Raw genomic sequence first — 24,332 nt, 5'->3', positions numbered from 1 at the left:
GGTTATCCATTCAACCAATCAAAGCATAATATGCTAATGATATGCTAAAGCTGCTCAACTGCTTGCTCTGATGTGCACTGACCTCCAGAGGGCAGACAGTAGACTGGTCGACCAGTCGCTATGATGTTCACTGACCACCAGGGGGCAGATGCTCCAACCAGTAGGTTAGCTTGGTGCTGGGGTCTGGCCAATTGGGACTGAGTGAGATGGGCCGGACATGCCCTGGAGCCCTCCCGCGGTCCATCTCTGGCTGGCCAACCTCCTGTGTTTCTCCCTGGCCTCAATCATGCACCAGTAGGGTCCCTCGGCCAGGCCTGAGCCCTCTCGCAATTCAGGACTCCTCGGGGGATGTCAGAGGGCTGGTTTTGGCCCAATCCCACAGGCCAGGCCAAGGGACCCCAATGGTGCACGAATTCGTGCACTGGGCCTCTAGTATTAACATAAAATAGCTTTCATCATGCTCTCATACTTTCCCATCAGTTTCCCCATAAACACACAAACAACAAGACAGGGAGAAAATCTAGTTGATATCTTTGAAAACACAGAGCATTTAAAAATTGCTAGTGAATAGTCAGAAATTTCTTTATCTATCTATATAAAAGGCTAATATGTTAAGTGTCCTTCCAACCTTCTGACCGGTCACTATGACAAGCACTGATCACCAGGGGGCAGACATCTAATGCAGGAGCTGCCATGATGTGCATAGAGAAATGGCACCGTGGACCTGGCACCCAGAAAGCCACACTTAGCTTCCCCAAAATGGGACACAGGCCCCGCCACCACCCTGGAGTGAAAGCCCACCAAATTGCAGCCAACACTGCTGAGATCCCATGGCGCAAAATGCAGCCCATAGCCCAGCCCAGCCTGGAAACGGTTGCTGTGGGTGCTAGGTAATGGTGTCACATAGCAATGCCCGGCTTCCTCTCCCTAGCGACTAGCCTCCTTGAAGTTCCAGGAACACAGGTGGAAACATTTTACACTTTAACCAAATGTCTGTGAAGCATTTTCCCATGCTTCATCTCATTTGATCCTCACAGAAGTCCTGGAGTAGGTACATAGGAGACTCAGTGGAATCCTTTTTTCTTTTCATTAGCTGGAAAATGGAGATTTAGAAAGCTTAGAAACTTGACGGGACTGAAAAGAAGTAAGAAATGGTGGACCTTGAAAATGACTTCAGGTTTTTGCACTGCACAGAATATAGTCAAACACTGCTGCAGTTAAATATTTTACCCTTTGTTCTCCCTGCATGATCTACAATAATAATCAGCTTTGTGTTGATATTTACTGCTGTGTTACTGTCAATAACATGAACGAGAAGTTGGGGTGCTTCACTGGGCTGGAAAAAGTTTAGCTAAATCAGAAAACAGCTCTAATTAAGCAAGTTTATCTATCCTACATAATAAAGAGCTAATATGCAAATGGTCATCACACTCTTGCATCGGGGGACCTGAGGCCGGGCTGGGAAACCTGGAGCTGCACCCCCAGCTCTGGCGCTGGGGGACCTGAAGCCAGGCTGGGGGACCTGAGGCTGCGCCTCCTGCCCCGGCACTGAGGTTGGGGGACCTGAGGCCATGCCCCCAACCCTGGAGCCGGAGCCAGGAGATCTGAGGCTGCGCCCCCCACCCACCCGGAGGGGCTTGACGGGGGACCTGAGGTTGTGCCCTCTGCCCAGTGTTGGGCTGGGGGAACTGAGGTTGCACCCTCCACCCTTGGGGCTTGATGGGGGTGGGGCTGGCCGGGTCGGGTCTCACATGATTTCAAGGTGCACACTGGTGGGTGGGGAATGGACTCTGGGTCCCACAGCACACCCCAGAAGGACAGGAGGGCGATTTTCATATACATTTTACTAATTTTCTTTCATCTCTGACACTTCTATTATAGAGAAAGGGCAAATAGCAATATTAAAATATTTCCTCTAATTAATCCCTATTTAATGTACATGATTTCATGCATCAGGCCACTAGTGTATCCTATCTAATAAAAGATAAACATGGTAATTAGCCGTATGTCCGCTACCCTTCCCATTGGCTAATCAGGGTGATATGCAAATTAACTGCCAGCCAAGATGGCGGCCGGCAACCAGGAAGCTTGAAGCGAACATGAGGCTTGCTTGCTTTAGTGACAGAGGACTCCAAGGTTCCCCGCCTGCTGCTGCTGGCCTCTGAGCTTGCAGTTTGAAACATTGTTACAAATATAGAAGCTAAACAAAACCCCAGAAACCTGCTTTCAACCAGCCGGGATCTCAGAGCTGGAGTTGAAATAGTGTTTCGAATATAGAACCCAAACAAACCAGATACCTGCTTTCAGCAGCGGAGGCCTAAGAGCTGGAGCCAAGCCTCAGAGTTAAAGCTGGTCCAGAATTTAAAAAAAAAGAAAAAAGTAGCGGTTGGGAGCTTCAGTCACCCACCAGCCTGAAAACAGCCCTCAGCCCCTCACCCAGACTGGCCAGGCACCCCAGTGGAGACCCCCACCCTGATCCAGGACACCCTTCAGGGCAAACCAGCCAGCCCCCACCCGTGCACCAGGCCTCTATCCTATATAGTAAAAGGGTAATATTCCGCCCAGCACCAGGATCAGTGGAGCCGTGAGGCCTCCCGGCACCAGGATCAGCGTGACAGGGGGCAGCGCCCAAACCCCCTGATCGCCCTGCGGCTCTGTGTGTGACAGGGTGTGGCGCCCCAACCCCCTGATTGGCCCTGCTCTGTGAGTGACAGGGGGTGGCGCCACTACCTCCCCATCGACCCTGCCTTGAGTGTGACAGGGGGCGGTGCCCCAAAACCCCAATTGGCCCTACCCTGAGCCTGACTGAGGGTGGCATCACAACTTCCCAATCCACCCTGCTCTGTGCATGACAGGGGGCGATGCCCCAACTCCCCAATCGGCCCTGCTCTGAGCCCGACCAGGGGCTGCACCTAGGGATTGGGCCTGCCCTCTGCCACCCGGCAGCAGGCCTAAGCCAGCAGGTCGTTATCTCCCGAGGGGTCCCAGACTGCGAGAGGGCACAGGCCGGGCTGAGGGACCCCTCTCCCCCCCGAGTGCACAAATTTTTGTGCACCGGGCCTCTAGTATATATATAAAAGGCTAAATTGATTCACACATGAGCAATACATATAAAGCTCTCACTGGTGCCAATAGCATGTGTGTGTTTCAATCTGTCATTATTGATCATGAATTTGGTTGACACTTCTATTGTAGAGGAAGGGCAAATAGCGATATTAAACTATTTCTTTTAATTAATTTTCTTTCAATGTGCACGAATTCTTGCACAGGGCCACTAGTATTATATAAAACACCATTTTGCCTATTTCCGATGTTTTACTTCAAGGCCACTTATTCCTCATTAATCAAAAGTTCCAGATGGCATTTTTTTTTAAATCATTATTTGGGGGAACAAATTCTCCTTCAAGCCAGTAATGTCTTAACTGTAACTAAAACTCTGATATGTTCCTTAAGCTATGCAGTTAACACATAATTTACTTTTGGAATCTCAAAAGGACGAATACAGAATAAAACATGAAAACTCATTGATATACTTTTATTTTAAACTAGAGGTCTGGTGCATGAAATTCTTGCATGGGGGATTGGTCCCTCATCCTGGCCTCTAGTTAATTTCCTCTCACAATCCAGGACCCCTCTGAGGATGTCTGACTACCGGTTTAGAAGTTAGGAAAAAACCGTGTGAGAGAATAAACCAAAACAATACAGAGGCCACTCCAGTGAGGTGGGTTCTGAGAAGCTAGGGTTAACTTTCTGCGTGAAGATTCGCCAGGCCAGGGAAGAGGGGAGGAAGGAATGAATGTGTGTGTGTGTGTGTGTGTGTGTGTGTGTGTGTGTGTGAGAGAGAGAGAGAGAGAGAGAGAGAGAGAGAGAGAGAGAGAGAGAATGAGAGAGAAAGAGACACCCCCCCACAAAGATTCCAGACTCTCTTGTATTAAAGCACAAAACTTTGCTTTCCCCACATTTATTGCTTATCTAAACACAAACCATTGTGTACTTCAAGCAACATGTATTAGGGAAGGAGAATGCAGCCTTAAAGCAAAGGGTGGGGTTGTCAGTAGTGAGTAATTCCTTTCATCCCCTCAGCTGAAGCTCCTCGGGGGCCTGCCTCTTTGCAAATCCACATTTATCTCTTGGTGCGTGGGAGGTTAGGGATCGCACCATTATCCTGGGAGGGGAAGGTTATGGGGACTGCACCCATGGTACTCGCCCCAAGTTTCATTTCCTCACCCTCCCGGGTCGCTTTCCACCCCACCACTGATCCAGTTAATGGGGTCAGAGGTCTGCAGTTGGACACCTCCAGGCAGAGAGGGCACTGGGGGCCGGGTGGTCCAGTCCAAGGCCCCTGCATCCATGCTCCACCCCCACCAGCTTCTTGCCTGTGAGCAGTGGCTTGGGGTGTTCCACCCTACCGTGCACCAGACTCAATCCGACTGGGTGTAGGGAGAGATTGGGCGGCTCCGTGGCTAGCGCCTTTGAGTTGCATACCACTGAGAAGAAAAGAAAAGCCTCCCCAGAAAGAGGTTTTTCTTTTTTTTTTTTTAATATATTTTATTGATTTTTCACAGAGAGGAAGGGAGAGAGAAAGAGAGCCAGAAACATCGATGAGAGAGAAACATCGATCAGCTGCCTCCTGCACATCCCCCACTGGGGATGTGCCCGCAACCCAGGTACATGCCCCTGACTGGAATCGAACCTGGGACCCTTCAGTCCGCAGGCCCACGCTCCATCCACTGAGCCAAACCAGCTTTGGCAGAAAGAGGTTTTTCAAAAGCCTTCAGGGACCAGGAGGTTGGCTGGCTGGGGCCTTCCTTCCCCCAGCTGCTGGAAGCTGGCCCCACTCCCTGCCTGCACCCTCCTTGGCCTGGTGCTGCCCACATCCGGTGCCACCCACCACCGGTTCCCCATTCCCCCCTGGGCAATTGGCGCCTGCTAGCCAGGGGGAGGGACTAGGAGGTTGGCCAACAGGCCTGGATCAGGCGATTGGGTGGTCAGTGTGCGTCATAGCAACTGGTCATTCTGGTCGTTCGGTTGTTCTGCCGTAACGGTCGCTTAGGCTTTTATATATCTAGATGAGACATTATCAACTATACAGGTGTAATATGGCATGTAATACAGCATAATAACTTCAATTATGACCAAAGCCTATAAAAAGGGGAGTAAAAAGAACAGGAAAAAAATGCACCAAAATATAGACTAGTTGGTAAAGCTTTGGGTGATATTTGCTCCCATTTTCCTCTATTTAAAATTTTTTTCTATTATAGTGGTTTGCATTTGAAAATATTAGTGCTAAAACATTGAAAATTTTTTATTAGACATGGGCTCACAGCTCTATGAGGGTTCACTTAGTAAATCAAAAAGGTGCAATCTACTGGCTAGATACAACCACAGAAACACTGAACACTTCGCCATCACTCCAGTATCAAATATCTAGTATCCACTAGAGCAGCGGTTCCCAACCTGTGGGTCGCGACCCCTTTGGGGGTCGAATGACCCTTTCACAGGGGTCGCCTAAGACCATCGGAAAACACATATATAATTACATACTGTTTTTGTGATTAATCACTATCCTTTAATTATGTTCAATTTGTAACAATGAAAATACATCCTGCATATCAGATATTTACATTACGATTCATAACAGTAGCAAAATTACAGTTATGAAGTAGCAACGAAAATAATTTTATGGTTGGGGGTCACCACAACATGAGGAACTGTATTAAAGGGTCGTGGCATTAGGAAGGTTGAGAACCACTACACTAGAGCAGCGGTCACCAACCTTTCGGACCTCACAGACCACCAGTGGTCTGCAGACCACCAGTTGGCGACTGCTGCACTAGGTCCGAAAGGTTGGCGACGACTGGTTTAAGGAAACCTTTGGAGCAGCGGTTGCCAACCAGCGGTCTGTGGACCACTGGTGGTCTGTGGAATCCGAAAGGGTGGCAACCGCTGCACTAGACGGTGGCAGAATTAAGCTTACTAGCGAAGTCTGGGTACATTGGCTGCCAGAATGTTACTTTCCTTTCACCTTGCTTGAAAATTTTAAATAATTGTTCTTTATGGTTGAAACTTTACTATTGCTGACCTCCAACCTTCATAAACTACACTTACAAACATCAAGATAAAAAATGCAAATATAAAAAAGTTAAAAAGCTAAAATAATATTGACAATTTATTTAATTGGTATAAGGTATTTCAACTGGTCACTAGACAGGAACAAAAATCCCACTGTATCTTCAATTCATTCAGTACAAATTGCCGAATAGATGGACTTTATTTTATAATCTTTGCAAGGAAGGGAAGGGGTTCCTTAGACTTAAAGTTTAATAGCAAAGACTGGAAAAATAACCATACCTAGAAGTCTAATAAATGACAACCCAAACCTTACTATCCAGTCAAGTACTCACTGAAATCCTGCCCTCACCAATTGTGCCTACTGTCTCACCTTAACCCATCCACAACTAAAGCTGAAGTGCGCTGTTTTCTCTCGACTTTTTCACAAGACAAGTTTTGGATATTCAGAACTAATGACTTTTAATTAACTTAAAAATTTCTAACACTTTATGCATTAATGAAAACTGTCCCATCTATATTGCACACAAATTGCACAATATGGCAAAATTGATGGTTTAAAGAGAATTCTTAATCAAGATTTTAGTAGAAAAGTGTAGTATGCTAGCTATAGGTATAACCAAAAATAATTATCTGAATTAATGTTATTAATTTTATTGAATTAAAACTTTATTTTTTAATTAAATTTATTGGGGTGACATTGGTCAACATGAACATATAGGTTTCAGGTTGAATTAAAACTTTAAACTTTGACTTACACTTTAATGATAGGTTCTAAGTTTGAGTTAGAACCTGTAAGTTTGAGATTTGTGAACTGACCACAAATCTATTTCCTTTTAGAGCTATGTCATTAGAATTAAAGGCATAAAAGGAGCTATACACAGGATAAGGTAAACAGATGATTTTTAATGTTTGAAAGTTGAAGACTACATAAATGAGCGGCAACTGACATGGCAGAAGAAAGGAGAGGAAGCACAGCTTGGTGCCTACGGAGAGCGGCTGGGAAAGGAGTCAGAAAGCCGGTCTGTCTTACACAACCCAAGGCAGGCTCAGAATTGGGCCCCCAAATTCTTGCAACGAAGCCCTGTCACTTAAATAAAGTTCTGTTCACTCCTAGCACTTCCAGTTAGAGATCAAAGGCAGCCAGAGACTACCACACATCTGAGAGAAGCCAACCAGTAAGAAAGATGGAAACAGAATGGCTATTATCAACAAGACAGGTAATAACAAATGTTGGAGAGGATGTGGAGAAAAAGAAACCCCCATTCACCGCTGATAGGAATATAAACTGCTACTATGGAAACTGCCAGTATGGAATTTCCTCAAAAAATTAAGAACAGAGTTACCATATGACCCAGCAACCCCTCTTCTAAGTATCTACCTCAAAACTTTAAAAACATTAATTTGCAATGATATATGCACCCCTATGTTCATTGCAGCATTATTCATGGTGGGCAAGACACGGAAACAATCCAAGTGTCCTTCAATAAGTGAATGGATAACGAAGTGGTACATGGAATACTACTCAGTCATAAGAAAAGATGAAGTTCTGCCATTTATGACAACATGATTATTATTATGCTAAGCGAAGTCAGTCAGAAAAAGCTAAGAACCATATTATTTCACTCATATGTGGGATATAAAACTAAAACCTATGGACACAGACAACTGTCTGGTGGTTACCAGAGGGAAGAGGTGAGGGCGGGAGGTAGTAAAGGGTAAAGGGGTCCAAACATATGGTGAAGGGAGATGATGCGACTTTGGGTGGTGGGCACACAGTGCCATATATCAGTCAGGTAACATAGAAATGTACACTTGAAACCTACATAATCTTATTAACCAATGCCCCAATGAATTCAATTTTAAAAAATCTGAACTCATAAAAAAGTTGAAAACATTTCCTAAAATCTCAAACATCACATTTTTTAGTGATTACTTAATAGAGCAACTTAGACTCTGTGGTATCAGCAAATGAGTTGTCCTGGAATAAAATAAAACTACTACATAAAAAAAAGAAAATTAATGGGAATGATAACATTCAGAAGTAAATATAAACTTAAAAAAAATAATCCTTAACCTCAGAAAGGCAAAAAATTGTATTAGTAAAAGAACAAAATGTTATAAAAAAGAATGACAGGATATAAGAGAATACTATAAATTAAAAATAAGATAAACAAGACAAAGAATGATAAAAGGGTTGGAACATAGAGTCAAGGAAATCGCCAAAGTAGAAAAAGACAAAATGAAAAATAAGAGGGAAAAAATTTAGATATTCGTGTAGGAATACTGCCCTAAGAGTTCCAAATTTCCAAGTAATGGGGATAACTAGAGAAACAAGAAGGAATAAAGAATAATATAAAAGAAACAAAAATTCCCACCCTCACTGGTGTTGTTCAGTGGTGAGAGCATCCGCCCAGTACCAAAGGGTCATGGGTTCAATTCTCAGTCAAGGGGCACGTACCTGGGTTGCAGGTTCAATCCCTGGCCTTAGTCAGGGCGCGTGAGGGAGGCAACCAATTGATGTCTCTTTCACATCGATGTTCCTCTCTCTCTCTCTCTCTCTCCCCCTCCCACTCTTCCACTCTCTAAAAATCAATGGAAAAAATATCCTTGAGTGAGAATTAACAACACAAATTTCCCTGAAAGTAGGTAAGACCTGCAGTCTTGATGACCACAATAAAATGAAAAGATACATACCAAATCACATTATAATATTTCAGAATCCCAGAAAGACAGAATGTTCTGAAAGTGTCCAGAGAATAAAGGGATGAGGGAAATTACCAAAATTGGTAATATACAACATATCATACAATGACTTTGTCTCCAGAAAATAATAGAAACATCTTTAGAACTGCAAAAATTAATTTCAACCTAGAACTCTGTACTTCATTAAATAGAAGGCATTTCAGAGAGGCTAGATCTCTAGAAAATGTCTGCCCATGTATCCTTTCCCAGGGAACAGTGCTCCAGTAAAACAAGGGAGTATAACAAGACAGGCAAATATACAACCTAGGACAGGGATTTTCAACCAGTGTACCACATGGCACACTGGTGTGCCACAATAATTTTTAAAACATGCAATACTTGACTCTTTAGACAGGGGCCTCTTTTCCTTTAGATTGTCAAATAATAAAATGACAACAGGCAACACACAACAGATGTCCTGTGTGAATGGATCAAAATTACACCTGTTATTTTTTGTCAGATCAGCAAACAATATATATTTTGGTGAGCTGCAGAATTTTAGTAATTACTTTATATATGCCACGAGATGAAAAAGGTTGAAAATCACTGATCTAAGACATAGGGGATCCAACACAAGAGATCAGTTATGTGAGTTCCCAGATGACCTTGAAGAAATAGGCCAGCAAAACAGGAACAGAACAGGCCCAGGGAAAACAAGTCTAAAGTAGAATAGATAACAAAGGCTGGGGGAGACGGCTTCCACTAGAACATGGAACAAATGTGTTCAGTAAATGGAAAATATTTTTGACAAAACTGTGACAAATGTTACAGCATTTTCTGGGGGGAAAAACTATTAGCAAACAGAAAGTGAATATAGTAAAAAAATTAATTCCACACACACACAAATGAGGACTTATTAGGTATTATGTTAAGGTAGCATAAAAGTAGTGTTTCTGTCTGACAGTTATCTTTTTCAGCCAAATTACTAGATAATTAGGTACAAAATATGTTATTTTTGAAAAATGGGAGACCAGCCTACTTGCTGCATTTGGCTGTGTGAGGTCATGTTGACTAGGAAGAAGGGGGTGGATTATCCGGGAGAAGTGAAGAAGTGCTCAAATTTCAGTAATATTTGAGAAAAAGAATGAAGGGTATACAAGAAAGAGACATAGCCAGAGGACTCTATGGCTCAGCAGTAAAAAATAGTCATAATAATGTAAACATTGATTCTGATTTAATAAAAACCATGATACATGTTGAGGGGACAGAGGGAGGGAAATAAGGCTATGCCAGAGTGAGAGAGTTAGCTTTCAGCTGCTAGGACAATGAGTCAATAGATAGTGTTAAAAATTGACTTAGCTATTTTATTATTTATTTTGTTAAAAAACAAGATTAAAAATTAAGGTATATCTTTATACCATAACCATTTATTGACATTTAATGTAAAGTCAGAACTCCTTAAAAAATGGACATTACTAAGCCAAAAACTTTCCTGAATATGTAAGTTTAATAATTAAGATAACAGAAGAGATTTAGAAAATCTACCAAAAAGGTGTATGCTAATGATATTAGGTCCATTATATATTTTTAAAAACCATGGCAGACAATTTTTAATTCAAATAATTAATTTCTTACTTAACTTTTCAACTGTTTACTTACATGGTATGAATAGTTCTTCTTCTTCTTTTCTCCCACTAAGAATAAAAAAAAAATTTAACTGATCAATTATGATACAAATACCATAGGAAAACAAAAGTTCGTATGTTGAAAGACTACCAACATAGAAAATATGACAAAATTTTATTCCATTTTTTAAAATAATTTTTAACAAAGTTTATAATTTAAATCACCTGGCAAGATGAGTCTCATAAAGTAAAATCTTAAAACTTTTACTTTTCTGACCTAACAAAAAATATTCTATATTAGGTACAAATAAAAGTCTCTTCATGTACAAAAGAAAAGGGCAAAGCAAATTAGGCCAGTGAGAAACTTAGCTAATAAAGAAGTTTAACTGTTGTGCTTCTGAACCACTACTCAATTGCAGTTTCTAATTCTACATTTACACCCACTCTACTTGAATCATCAGGATCTAACAGTTGAGAGCTCTAAGAACCTGCCAGGCACCTGGAAGCATCCTCAACCACTGACTGGTAATCAACTAGGATATTTTACTAAGAAAATATGAATGGAGGGCATGTGCCGGGGGTTAGGGGAGACTGGGGGGAAGTCCATGGGGGAAAAAGAAGACATATGTACTACTATTTGTAATATTTTAAACAATAAATAAAATAAAGTAAAATAAAATAAAATAAAATAAAGGAAAAAATAAAAATATGAATGGATCTTTACTCAATTCCAAAGTAACTGATCTAATTTAAATTTTACAATGATGTGGCTAACCTAACTAAACATATGTACAACGCACAAAATCATTTTTCTCTAACAAAGATCAGAAGAAAAATAAAAGCTCCAAAGAGGGTCTGGGCTGTACTGTTTCCCACACTGCCTCCTTTATTATGCAGGACGGCATCATAGGCACACATTCCTTAGGACTGAAAATAGGGGCACAGGATAGCTTCTCCTTTACTGGCTCACCCTCTCTCTACACGTGAGCAGAACCATGACTCTGGAAGAAACTGAGAAATACAGTAATCCTAACCAAAAATGATCAGCTTCAGACAGTCAAAATGCACACATGCCATGAAAAAAAGTGTTAAAACCCCATTTTTTATTGTGCTGCATGGCTTCAAATAAAATGGAACCGCCACTTCTTGTACTTCTGCTTTCATAATCAACTGGAAGATTTGACCATATATGCCTTTTTAAGCAAGTAAACTCAACTGAACATAACATTAAGGAAAATAAGCAGGCAAGCAGAAGTGTCAAAATCCTACATTGGTTCTTATCCTAACACAAACAGGACAGAGGAAATTGGCAGAGTTGCACATGCTGGTGCTAAGCTCCTCGGGACCCCATAGGGCTCTGTTCCTCTGATGCACCCTGGCAGCATGACATAGGGTGAGAGAGTTTGAATAGCTTAAGGGTTCTAGATGTGAGACAGGATCATTTGGTTGAGTGATATGTAAAATAAAGCCAAAATCACAGTCAATCCTCATATATAACAGCAGATATTTTTGATTTCTTCAAATAAAAACCTGTGACCTACATCCTATCTTGACTTACCATCCATTTGAGATTTCTTCAGGAAAATTGTGCTTGCCTTTGGATGGTCAGAAGGGATTAATTCTAAAACCAACTCTATATAGGAAGAAGAGAAAAAAACATACTAATTTAGTTGAGTAGAAAATACATAATTTTAAAAATAGCTACACATCACTTTTAATCACTTATAACAGTGTTGGGAAGAGATTTTTTAAGTAATGGTAACAAGCCAATTTTAGTTAAGGCAACAATATAAAAATTCTACTGGGAAAACTCAAAATTGTAGAATCTTTCCATATATGTGGAATAAAACCAGGCTATGTTTTAGACTTTTTTTTTAACTTGTACCTAAGTAATCTCTGAACCATATATGTGTTTCCCACCTTCTACTTTATCAATTAGAAATACAGTCACTCTCTTTTATTTTGATATTACTAGCACATTCCAGAAAGTGTCAAGAAGCAAGTTATGCTATGGCCAATTAATTTCAGATACCTGCTAGTATGTCAAATATGCCCAAATCACGTGAGCTGTTCTTGGCAAATGTTCTTTACACATTTAGGTTAATTCTAACTCCATTAAAAAAAATGAACGTATTTAGTTAGTTGCAGCTTACTTGGGCTATTCATCACGGCACATTTAAAAGGATAGCATAAAAGCTCAATGCTCTACTCTAATTTCATGGTAGTGACTTTTTATACTTTTCATCAAAGTGATTTTTAAATTCTGCCCTCAATTTCCAAAGCTAAAGTTTCACTTCTTCCTTCCATGCCCCACGATTAATTTGAGACTTCAATAAGAATACGTCTGGACCTGACCCTAGGGCTGCTTGTACAAATGAAATGCGCTGTAACTATGTAAAGGTAGGTCTGCCTGCAGTCCACCTTGCATCAAGGTGTGACAATCATCTATTTTGGCAGGAATACAAAACAACTACTTTTGAATTTTAATAATATAAAGTTTTTTCACACATCAACAAAAATGCAATTGGCACATCTATCACCACCCCCCACTCCCCCCCCCCTCGGCCTCTTCTGTTCAGCAGCTGTGTTACACAGTCATTTCACGTCTGTAGGTATCGATTTCTCCATCAGCAATAGAGGGAGAATATTCATGAGGCTTTATTTGCAGTTAGAAGGGCCAAATGAGATATACATGTAAGTGAGTTGTAAATCTTGAAAGAATGACATAAAGGTCCTAATTTGGTCTCTCATCCAACACGACTCATCTACCAACTGTTTGTAAAATCACTCAGACAGAGGCTCACCTCACAGCACACGCAGAGCAAGCAGAAGGTTTCACAGGTAATCACTTGCTTTGTGTTTAAAGGTGCACAATATGGAGTCTTAACTCCTAAGATTTTATGTTACAAATTAAATCCTAAATTTATGCTCCTAATTTGTTCATTTTTTCCCCCATAATATTTGAGTATGCTGAAAAGGGAGTACTTTTCAGTTAGAAAGCCACGTGCACCCAGGGGAACCCCACCGGCTACTTCTAAAGAAATTAAAAGCTCAACTAAAGTTTAAATAGAACAAGAGCTAATAATACATTTACTCTATGAAATAATGGGGTTTTAACATCTTTGTGAAAGAATGTTTTCTACTTAAAAAAACACAGTCTTGCCCTGGCTGGCGCAGCTCAGTGGTTAGAGGATTGGCCTGGGCACTAGAGGGTTGAGGGTTTGATTCCCAGTCAAGGGCGTTACAGGTTCATTCCCAGGCCCTGGGGTGGGGTGTGTGCAGGAGGCAACCAATCAATATGTCTCAAATCAATGTTTCTCTCTCTCTCTCTTTACCCCCCCTCCCACCCTCTCTAAATATCAATCGGAAAAATATCCTCCAGTGAGGATTAACACAAAACAAAACAAAACAAGCAACACAGCCTTTGTTAGCTACGTTGTTACCCAGAATTATTTTAAACCAATTATTTCCTATTTTCTTTCTCTCTCCTTTCTCTTCTCCACTCCCCCCCCCCCCACCCCTTTAGGCATCTGGTCTTTAGAACCTTTACCTCAACATTCTTACAGTTAAACAGGCATCTGCTGGCAGGAGGGGAGAGGATGGAGGGGGAGCCATGGAGACCAATATTCTTGTGCACAATATGGCGTCTTAACCCCCAAAACTTTATGTTACAAATTAAAGTCTAGAGTTATGTGTTCTTCTCTTTTGATACTTGTGACCAGCACTTTTGTGAGCCACCCCACCCCTCCTTTAGAACAAATAATATGAAAGTGAAGTCTGTTAGGTCAGTGAAGAAAGACTGAAGACATATTTGTGTCAAAGTAGATATATTAAAGTAATCAGAACTAGGTGGGTTCTCCTTTGTGTAAAAAATAAACATGCAAAAAACGATTCTCTGCAGCACTGGCAGTAACATTTCACATCATGCACAGTTCCTTCTCCCGCCATTTCCTTCTGTGTTCAAATTATAGTTGGAAGGAATAAAGCAGCTTCTATCCAGGCAACTGAAAACAGCTTACTTAAAACACCATATAGGTTCTATGTTGGTTATCTGTTTTGAATTTAAATTAAAAAAAACCCTAAAATCTTTGCAGCTGAACTGTCCCAAACATCAATTATCTTAACAGGTGGGAGCAAGGGTATCACCAGGCCTTACCTGGTTCCTTCGCTTAAGTGCCACATGGATAGGTAAGGACAGGGAGATGATGGATACTCTGAGGTTGAGGTATTAAGTTTTCATTGAGAAAAAGAAGAAAATACAGGAAGGGCCACTGACTGGAGTGTCTCAGGCTGAGTTGGGAACGGAAGAAAGAACCAGTGGTTTGGGTAGTGAAAAGGGAAAAAAACTGGCCAGAGATAACCAGAAAAGAATAAGGGGCGGGGATGCCAAGAAGAGCCAGCTCTTGGAAACCAGCTCCAGGCAAGGAGTGCCTGATGGTGGCTCCCTTCTCCGAAATCCTGGGGTCAGGGGAGGCCAGAGGTACGCCTGAGAGTATCAAACACCTGCCAGCTCCTTACCTTTGGGCATTTCCAGGTCACCGAGGCACAGCACAGGATGGCCCTCGCAGGCTTGGAAATCCAACTCGGCAGGTTCCAGGGCAGTTGGGGCTGGTGGTGCTGCCACTGAGTTCCTGGTGCCCGCCACACAGACATCAGACCTATCATCCCGACTCACCCACCCAGAGTCCTGGCCCAGCCTGGGGCTGGCATTGGACTTCAGGCAGCAGGTCAGTTTGTTCCCCATTAGGAACTTCCACTCCTGGCTGCTGCCACCGCCTTTGCTCAGCAGTGCCCTCCACCCCCGCCCGATCACACCCCACCGGTGTCAGCTGCTACTGCCTCACTGAGTTGACTGGTCTGTGAGGATGGTAAGCAGCCTGACTTATTTAAAAGGTGTGGTGATCAGACAACTGCTGAGAATCACAACCACTTCAAGAGGAGAGCACAGCCAAAGCTGCTCCTCCCACAGTTGCCTCTCAACTGAAGGCAGTTCTCCTGGCTGGCACCAGCCAACCAGCACACATTCTGTGGTCACCTGACTACAAGGGACCAATGGTGCCCAGAGTTCCCTCCATGCACCCACCTTACAGAAAAGGCCCTGCAGCCACTCCACCCCTCTCCCCTTGCCAAGCGCACACACTTGACCCAGTCTTGGGTTCCATCCATAATTTCCTAAACATAGTCAAATGTTATCAGGAGAACGGGAAAGCTACAAATGCCATTGACTATGGCAACTGGGTGAAGAAGTGAATAGGAAGTGAGAAAGTGAAGAAAGCAACCAAGGGCTTCTCTTTCTAAGTGTTTGGCTGAGAAGAGAGATGTGGTAGTAGGAGAAAATACTGTTAGGATTTTTTATTTTAAGATGAAAAAATATGAGTATACTTCTATGTTAAAGGTAAGAGTCAATGGAGAAAAAAAAAGTCTGAAGTAAGAGAAGGGACAATGAATGGAGCAAGGCCCCCAAATAAGCAGAAGTGGATGCCTCCTGAGCAGGGATAGATTAGCTTTGGAACGATAAAAAAACAAGGAGGGAGAAGAACATGACCACAGACACATTTCTGGTAGAGGAGAGATTTAGGAAGACCTTATTTGATGACCTCTATTATTCTTTATTTTAATATATGGAAAGCACTTGGCTGGTATGGCTCAGTGGTTGAGTGTTGACCTATGAACCAGGATGTCACAGTTCAATTCCCAGTCAGGGCACATGCCTGGATTACAAGCTCAATTCCCAGTAGGGGACATTCAGGAGGTCGATTGATTATTTGATCTCATCAATGATGTTTCTATCTCTCCCTCTCCCTTCCTTTCTGAAATCAATAAAAATATATTTAAATATATATATGGAAAGCTATTCTGGGAAGGAGAGGATAATGTGTAGAGAATTATACACTTCAGAAAACCTCAAAACACTTAATGAAAACCAAATATCTTTCCTCAAAGGTGGGTAGGTTGAAAAGAAATTTGAACCAAAACCAAGGAGCTCTACTATAAATAGGTATGTCACAAAAGTAGAAGAGAAGGCTAATTATTTCTCCCAAATAATTAACAAATTTGTTAGCCTGATGAGGTGGCACCAACTGGGAGAGATCTAGATCAGCAGCCTGGTGCTACCATTTGCTATACAACTGCTAGCAAGTATCACTGTGACAGGTTTCTCTCAGTCAGAACTTACATTTAGTTATTATAGGGAGTGGCTATAGGGTCAAGCTTCAGACTGACCTGTGGCAGGGGCCACAAACAAGTCCCAGCTTGGAGGGCAGAGCCCTCCAGCATAATTAAGCCTGACCTTATAGTCCTCCCTAGTTCCTTCCTAGGTAGCTAATGGGCTGTGAGTGGTGCAGCAAGTGCTGCCAAAACAAGGTGAAACTCACAAGAACATTGTAAACATGTTGACCACTACCCTTGTTTTGCTCTGTGTGCTCTGACTATAAAATAAAGCTTCCGCTTGCAGGCTGGGTGTCTCTGTGTGAGAGATCCACCTAGCCCCAGCTGTATTCTCTTTGTCTTCTTTAATCCTTCACCGCCCTTCCTCAGGCTCACCGAAACTGGCCGTGCTGAGTGCGGCACAAGTTATGTTCTGTTTCACACATAATTTTAACTATCCCATGTTAACACCACTACAGTCACACCAACAAACTGAACAGCATGACAGATTAATGACAAATGGAAAATAAGTATGAGTGCCATTGCCACTTCCATAAAATTTCAAGCTCCCATAAAATTTCAACTCCAATTTGAGGCATTCTAGTGTGTCAAGTCTGACCCACACCAGCCCCACTTGTCAATGGTTTTGAAAATGCAGTTGGCACATACATGGGTTTCTGATCATGTGGGCTACTCCTGGAAGAGCTTGGAAGCCCCTCCAGTGAGTCATGGCCCAGAATTAAACCTGCATGTGATTACTCCATAAGCAAGGATTCTGTCACTCACCATTCCTCCTCCACACTGGCACTCAGAGAATACTTCAAGACAACACATGATGCTGGAACTCAGCCAGTCTCAACTCCAGCTGCAAACCAGACCAGAGGGAGGGCTTTGGGAAAGTTAGGCATGTCCAGGCCCCACCAGACCCTGAATCAGAATCTCTGGGGTATGTCCTAAGCCTCAGTGCGACTTTGAAATTGGTGATTATTATGCCCACCCAGGGTTGAGCCCACTGGGAATGCTTTTGTTCCTCCCAAGACTGTGAGGCAGACAGTTTAACACACTCTACATTACAAATGGAATACTTAAAAAATTATTGCTTCCACATCACACAACTTCCACTTCTATAACAGGCAAGGAACCTCGGGGATGATGGGTGGCTAGCCATCTATGATCTCATTTTCCCGACCACGCAAAATTGTAACACCTGGTGTCACATCTCCAGATTGAAGGAAGTGCAATGAAGGAGTGAGTGTGCCTTCTCCTCACTGTTCCTCCAGCTTAGGGTTGAGAAACCTTCTAAAAGTGGGGCTGATATTAAAGTTAGCAAAGCAGCAGCTGCCACCAAATATGGGGGTGTTCCTCTGGCACATTGCCATGACCAAAAATGAGAGTTAAAAATGGTTCATCCCAACAACGGCCTTCTGCTCAAACCACGGTTGACAGACTAAGCAAATAAAAATGCAAGACACCAATCATGTTTGAATTTCAGAGGCACAATAAATAATTTTTAAGTGTAAATATGTCCTGTGCAATATTGGGCATCCTTACACTAAAAATGTATTCATGGATAATCTGAAGTGTCACTACACTGAATGTCCAGTATTTCATCTGACAACTCTACTAGTACCTGCCCCAAAATAAATGGTCTAGCTTTATTGCTTTGTGTGGCTTTGTTTCTGGAAAAAGGGACGATGGTATTACAAGATAAGAACATTTGAAAACTTCATGTTTGTCTCCAACAACATAACAATGCTTTGGTATTCATAGACACAGGCACTACCTAGAATCCTATATAATCCTATATAATAAAGAGGTAATATGCAAATTGACCACCACACCTTTGCACAAGAGGGCCACACCCATGTCATCACAAGATGGCCGCCACAATATGGCCGGCAGGGTAAGGCAGTTGTGGGCCATCAGGCCAGCAGGGGAGGGCAGTTGTGGGCCATCAGGCCAGCAGGGAAGGCAGTAGGGGGCGACCAGGACAGAAGGGGAGTGGTTAAGGGGTGATAAGGCTGGCAGGCAAAAGCAGCTAGGGGCAATCAGGCAGGCAGGCAGGCGAGCAGTTGGGAGCCAGCAGTCCTGGATTGAGAGAGGGATGTCAAACTGCCCTTTTAGGCCTGATTCCTGTGTGCCTAAACCGGCAATCGGACATCCCTGAAGGGTCCCAGATTGGAGAGGGTGCAGGCTGGGCTGAGGCACACCCCCCCAGTGTATGAATTTCATGCACCGGGCCTCTAGTAAGATATAAGCAGAATGTCCCTTTCTCCCAGTGACTTTTCAAAGAACTGAGTTCTTCAGTTCTGAACAAAGGACTCAGCAGAAGGCAACTTCATTATTAGCCACAGCAGAGCAAATTCATCAACCAAAGAAAGCACTGAACTCACACTTTACACCTCACCCTTCTCCCCTCCCCCCCAAAAAAAACCCCCAAAAAAACTTTAAGGAATTATGTGTAGAATCCAAAAAGGGATGAAATTTTATCCACTAATCTTGTAATTATGAAACTCTATTTCCTGTTTTTGCACCTGGGAGAGAGAGTAAAGCCACAGTAAAAAAGGGAGAAGAGAGAAGCAAGAAAAGTGGCATAATCAGATTCGCTCTCAGCAAACAATGGCAGAGGACCAGCAGAGTGAGAGGCAGCTCTGGCCTCCAGGAGAGACCGCTGGATTATGGGTGAGTACACACACCTCTCAACACAGGGCGGTGTTTGGACAAAGTTTTCTGCTGTGCCCTCACCAGCTAGAACAGTGCCTGGCACACAGAAGCACTCAGTCAGTATTTGTTGAATAAACAGTGAAGGTATGCACTCAGACCCGGGGAGAGGCAGGGAAACCAGAGATGACTCCTCAAAGGCAGGAATGCCTGGTGTTTTAGGAAGAGTGAAATGAGTTAGTCAGGCCAAAGCATTCCTGGAAGGAGGCGCGGCTTGCACCAAGGCACACCAGAGTGAGACTGCTGGACTCTCACGGGTGAAGACACCACCAACAGCTAAAGCACAGGTTGTTGTTCACAAGGGAGGTCTGGATGGGGACAAGAGCTGGGAAACTGAAGGCCCATGTAGACAGGATGCTCGGGGGTGAGAGTGGGGGAGGGAGGAGGGTTCAAGGATGAAACCACATCTTCCTCTTAAGGGGAAGTGAAGGAGAGGAGTGACCTGAAGGACACTTACGAAGGGCAGTCCTAGCAGGAGGAGCCAAGCCACAAGAGGCTACTGCCACAAAAGCTGGGACAGCATGTCATGGGCATGGAGGCACCATTGTCAAAGGGGAGATAAAGCAGAGCATTAAGGAGTGAACTGGGGGAGGAGAAAAGGGGGTGAGTGTGGACAGCAGCTTTTCTGGCAATAAATGGAAGAAATGAATTGTTTGAGGGGGCTATGGGGCCAAGAGGGTGCCATTTCACAGGTATGTCCTTATGGTGAGAGAGGCCTTAAGACCCATAAGATGAAGAGATGGAGCCACAGGCAGGGAGACACTGACTACATACTTCAAACTACAAGTTGAATGCTATGCACCAGGACTGGGGGATGTCTTTCCTCAACTTCCTCTCCCTCGCATTCCCTCCAGGAGCCCCATACTCCCTTACAGCACGAACAAGCCATGGCCCAGCCGGGTCTTGGGACCACTCCTGAGCACCCTGGCTCTTTCCTGGGTGAGTGGTGCTGCTTCCGGACAGGAGGAGATGAACATTTCAAGAGGTAAGGGACTAGTGGGCTCAACACCACTGCCACTTCATTCATTTAAAAACACGAAACAGAAACAGAAACTGCCATGAACTAGAAAGACACGCGCTCACACAGATGACTATTCTGCTGATTCCTCGAAGGTCTTGTGGAGCTAGGCAGACAGCCAGGAATCTCCAGGGAGATAAATTACAAAGGAGTCACTCAGAAATTCCGCGTCCTCAGCAGTGCCTGTGCCGCCTTCAGCTCTGGGCAGAGAGCTGTGTTATCTGGGTGTGGTGCAAAAAGCTATGGTGTGTTTTTTATTTTTAAAAAATGTCTTAATAATTGTATTTTTATTTTTTAAACCATTTTATATTTGTTAATATTTATTCCTTAAAATTTTTAAAAATTTAATTTAGTGGAGTAACATTACTTAACAACATTGTATGAGTTTTAATTCTATAATACATCATCTGTATATTGCATTATGCGCTCACCACACGAAGCCTAGTTCCCTTCCATCACCACACCTTTTTCACCCTCCACCCATCCCCTCCCTGTCTGGTAACCACCATTCTGTTGTCTGTGTCTCTGAGTTTGAAAAAACATGTCTTTTTAATAAAGCAACTCATTCATCCTTAAGCAAATATGGGACTCTACATCTCTGAGTAACAACAGTTAATTATGTTTTTAAACAAGCTCCCAAAAGCAGGTTATAAATGACTTATTCAAGATGCCAATTGCACAATATTAAAAACCATCCTATATAATAAAAGGGTAATATGCAAATAGACTGAATGGCAGAACAACTGGAACGCATGTGGCCCCTCGCCCCAGCCGGTTCCACCCCCCAGTGGGCCCCTCACCCTGATCAGGGGCAGGGCCAGCTGGCAAACCACCTGTGGCCCCTCGCCCTGGCTGGCCCCAACCCCCTATTGGCTCCCAGCCCCAGCTGGCCCACCCCTAATGGCCCCCATGGGGGATGGGCCGGCTGGACCCCACCAGTGCATGAATTCGTGCACTGGGCCTCTAGTACTAACATAAAACTGATAAAAATGTGCAAGCTTTATAGTTTATAATAGTCACACTCTATTTAAAAAGAAACAGTACAAAAAAGTAGTTCAATATCAAGTGCAAACTGGAACTAGGGCAATATTTCTGTTGCTCCCTGAAATTGTTTTTTTAGGTCAGAAATACATGCAGTGTGGTGGCCTAGGGCAGATTAAAGTGATGGAACCAAAAATCCACAATGAGGATCTCTGAGGGCTATGAAGAGATTTTTTTGATGTACACAATAAATATTCTAATTATATGAATGTGTAACCAAGTGAACACTCACCTAGAAAAAGACAAGCAATATCCCTTCCACACAACACTTAAATGTTCTAATCCAGCCACCTCTCTTGAAGCTAGGCTTTGACTAAGGTGAAAATACATTCTCGAGGTAGCTTTCTTAAGCTGAGAAGTTAAAAATCTAAGGACAAAGTAGCAGCTCTTAGCCTGTTGGCACAAGTGGTGGCAGTGTGGCATAGGGTGTATGCAAGTAGCTAGAGTTGAAGTCTCCCCATTTCCGATGTGCAGTGGGGAGCCTCACTTGAAACAGTATGGCCCACTGACCACCAGCTGGTAAGAGCGGCAGCATCTTAGAGGCTGCACTGGACACACTGAATCAGAACCTGGCACGTGGTTTATATCCATGTTGAAGTTTGGAAAGCCATGGTTAGGAGAGCAAGATCAGCTGGCTTTCTGTAGGGCCCCCCACACCCAGAGGTCATAGGAAGACCAGGCAAGTTATCAAGTATTACTGTCATTATATTACATTTCATTTCATAACATATTTTGGTTTTATTTACCTTATCTCTAAAGTAACAGCTGTTTTCTTTATCCATAGCCTTAGCTTTTCAAAGTAGTTTGGCTTCAAGCTTCCATCTAAAGTAATGCCAACTTTAAGTTATGTACAGGAACATAATGGGGAAATGGAAAATATTTTTCAAGTTTAATTTTAGATATGATTAAATTTTTTATTTTTTAGTGACAGTTGACTAATTAGCAAGCCAGTGTTTCACAGCAAGCAAAGATGTCACTTAAAGCATTATCTAGAAAAATGACATATAGTCAGAACCACACAGAAGGGGCCAAGGCTGGTGCCACAGCGTGCACAGAGCAAGGCTGCATGCACAGCCACGCTATGGATGGGAGTTCAACAACAGGCCTAAGCCCATATGTTGCATATGTTTCCAGCTGGAACAGCAGTCCCACTACCTGAATAGATAACTACATCCACTACACGGTAAACTCCTGAAGAGACTCTGCTAAGATAAATTTCCATTAGAAAATGCTCTTGTTGTGCTGACCTTCCCTCCGTGAAAGATATATAAGCTATACCTGGTACAAAGTAACTAAACCACAACCACACTCTAATCTCACAGAAAGAAGAGGAAAAGAGTGAACTTCATCCATTGAGACTCTGCTACCAATTATGTTTTGAATTCAGAAGTCTTCTAATCTGACTCACTTACTGATTGAAGATAGCTTTAATCAGTGTTCAGTGACTTTAGTTCATCTCTGTCAAAATTGCATTAAAAATCACATTGAAAATATTTCCCTCTACATAAATTCAATACTTTTTCCATTCAAATTCTGAGCTCAATAGCTATGTTCAAGCAAATAAAATGTTCAACTGACTTGGAAATAGTTTATTTTTCCTCATAAACTCATACTTCTCTATCCCCATGGGACACAGGGTAAAACAAAACAAATAATGAAACAAACCTTTTATAAACTTAATACCAACTTTCAAGCTATCTTTTCCTAAGTCACCTTTCCCTATGCCATTTGCTAGGAAAATATTTGAGTATGTGTTTATATCTTTTACATAAAATTAAAAATATGAAATATTTGATGAACCTTTTAAATCCATAATAGATCATCCTTTAAAAAAAATACTCACCTGAAGATATGTATAAAGAGAGGGATAGAGAGGAAAAGAGGGAGAAATATTAATCGATTGTCTCCCGTACACACTCTGACCAGGTATAGAACCCACAACCTAGGTATGTGCCCTGACCAGGAATCAAACCCTCAACCTGTTTGGTGTATGGGATGGTGCTCCAACCAACTGAGCCACCTAGCCAGGGCCATATTTGATCATCTTATCTCCTCATGATAATTACAGAAACAACTGTATAAAGCAATTTAAGTAATATGAGCTTTATACAATTGTTTCTGTAATTATTTTATTCAGAGCATCAACTGACTTTGGAAATCACTATAGGACCAATATTTTCCAATCTATGGTCACTGCTTAAACATTTGATCACTAAAAGGAGTTTTCTCACAATTTTTAGGAATGCTCAGTGATGTGCTGAATACTTATAATCTAGGAAATAAAAAATTCCTGTGTCTCACTATAGCTAAATTCTTAGAGTATCAGAAATAAACAACACAGACAAGTAATAGCTGGACTTTTAGTCATCCAAGTGTTTCTAGTATCTTACTCAAGAAATTCTTGCCAAATTACATTAAAAATATCTTAGTGATGTCCTTCTTACTTTATGAATTTATTTTGACATTTCTTTTCCAACTGGCTTGTAAAATAGTGCAGGGTAGACTTCTAAATAATCAAGCTTTCACAAAAATATACTGTCTCCCTCCATGCTACCTTTTTTTTGTCTAATAAGTAGCATAGTGTCATCATACAGCAGATACTCAATATTTAGGATGTCAAGAGCAGAAAAGAGAGCACAGCTGTAGGTGAGGGGAAGTGAGGATGAACACTGGCCGTCCAGGAGGCGAGGAGTGGTATGTTCCAGCTGGAGAAGACCATTTAAACTGGCAAAGACTTAGTAATTTAGACATACTTTGGGCAATATGTATGAAAATACTAAATGTTTTCCCGCAGGAAAGAAATATGACTTAAATGGTGTTTGAAGAGGGACATCATGGAAGAGATTTGGTTAAAAGAACTGGCAAAAACAGGGATAAAAACATGCTGCCTTCAGCAAGTGCCTTCAGCAAGGACGAAGGTATGAATAATAGTGAAAATGAAGAAAACAGAATGAATGAAGGTTTATGAGATATGCTAAGAAGATATGTATGACACCTTAACAAGTGGTAAGGTCTTTAGCCTTAAA

The 24,332-nt window shown here is 42.4% G+C and overlaps 1 protein-coding gene across 1 annotated transcript in view; it reads right to left on the bottom strand.

Annotated features, from left to right (window-relative positions):
• The window catches only part of LOC308524997 (cyclin-Y-like protein 1), a gene marked incomplete at both ends in the record, with an annotated part of 44,196 nt that extends 29,073 nt beyond the window's left edge, over positions 1-15,123 (bottom strand). The window contains 2 exons of the mRNA XM_081099669.1: positions 11,938-12,012; positions 14,898-15,123. Of these exons, the coding sequence (XP_080955795.1) occupies positions 11,938-12,012; positions 14,898-15,123 (301 nt within the window). The remainder of the gene's footprint in view (positions 1-11,937; positions 12,013-14,897) is intronic.
• Between the last annotated feature and the right edge of the window lie 9,209 nt (positions 15,124-24,332).

This window comes from Myotis nattereri, assembly GCF_964212035.1.
Source record: "Myotis nattereri genome assembly, chromosome: 1".
NCBI lineage: Eukaryota > Metazoa > Chordata > Mammalia > Chiroptera > Vespertilionidae > Myotis > Myotis nattereri.
This window is presented reverse-complemented; position numbering and strand designations above follow the sequence as displayed.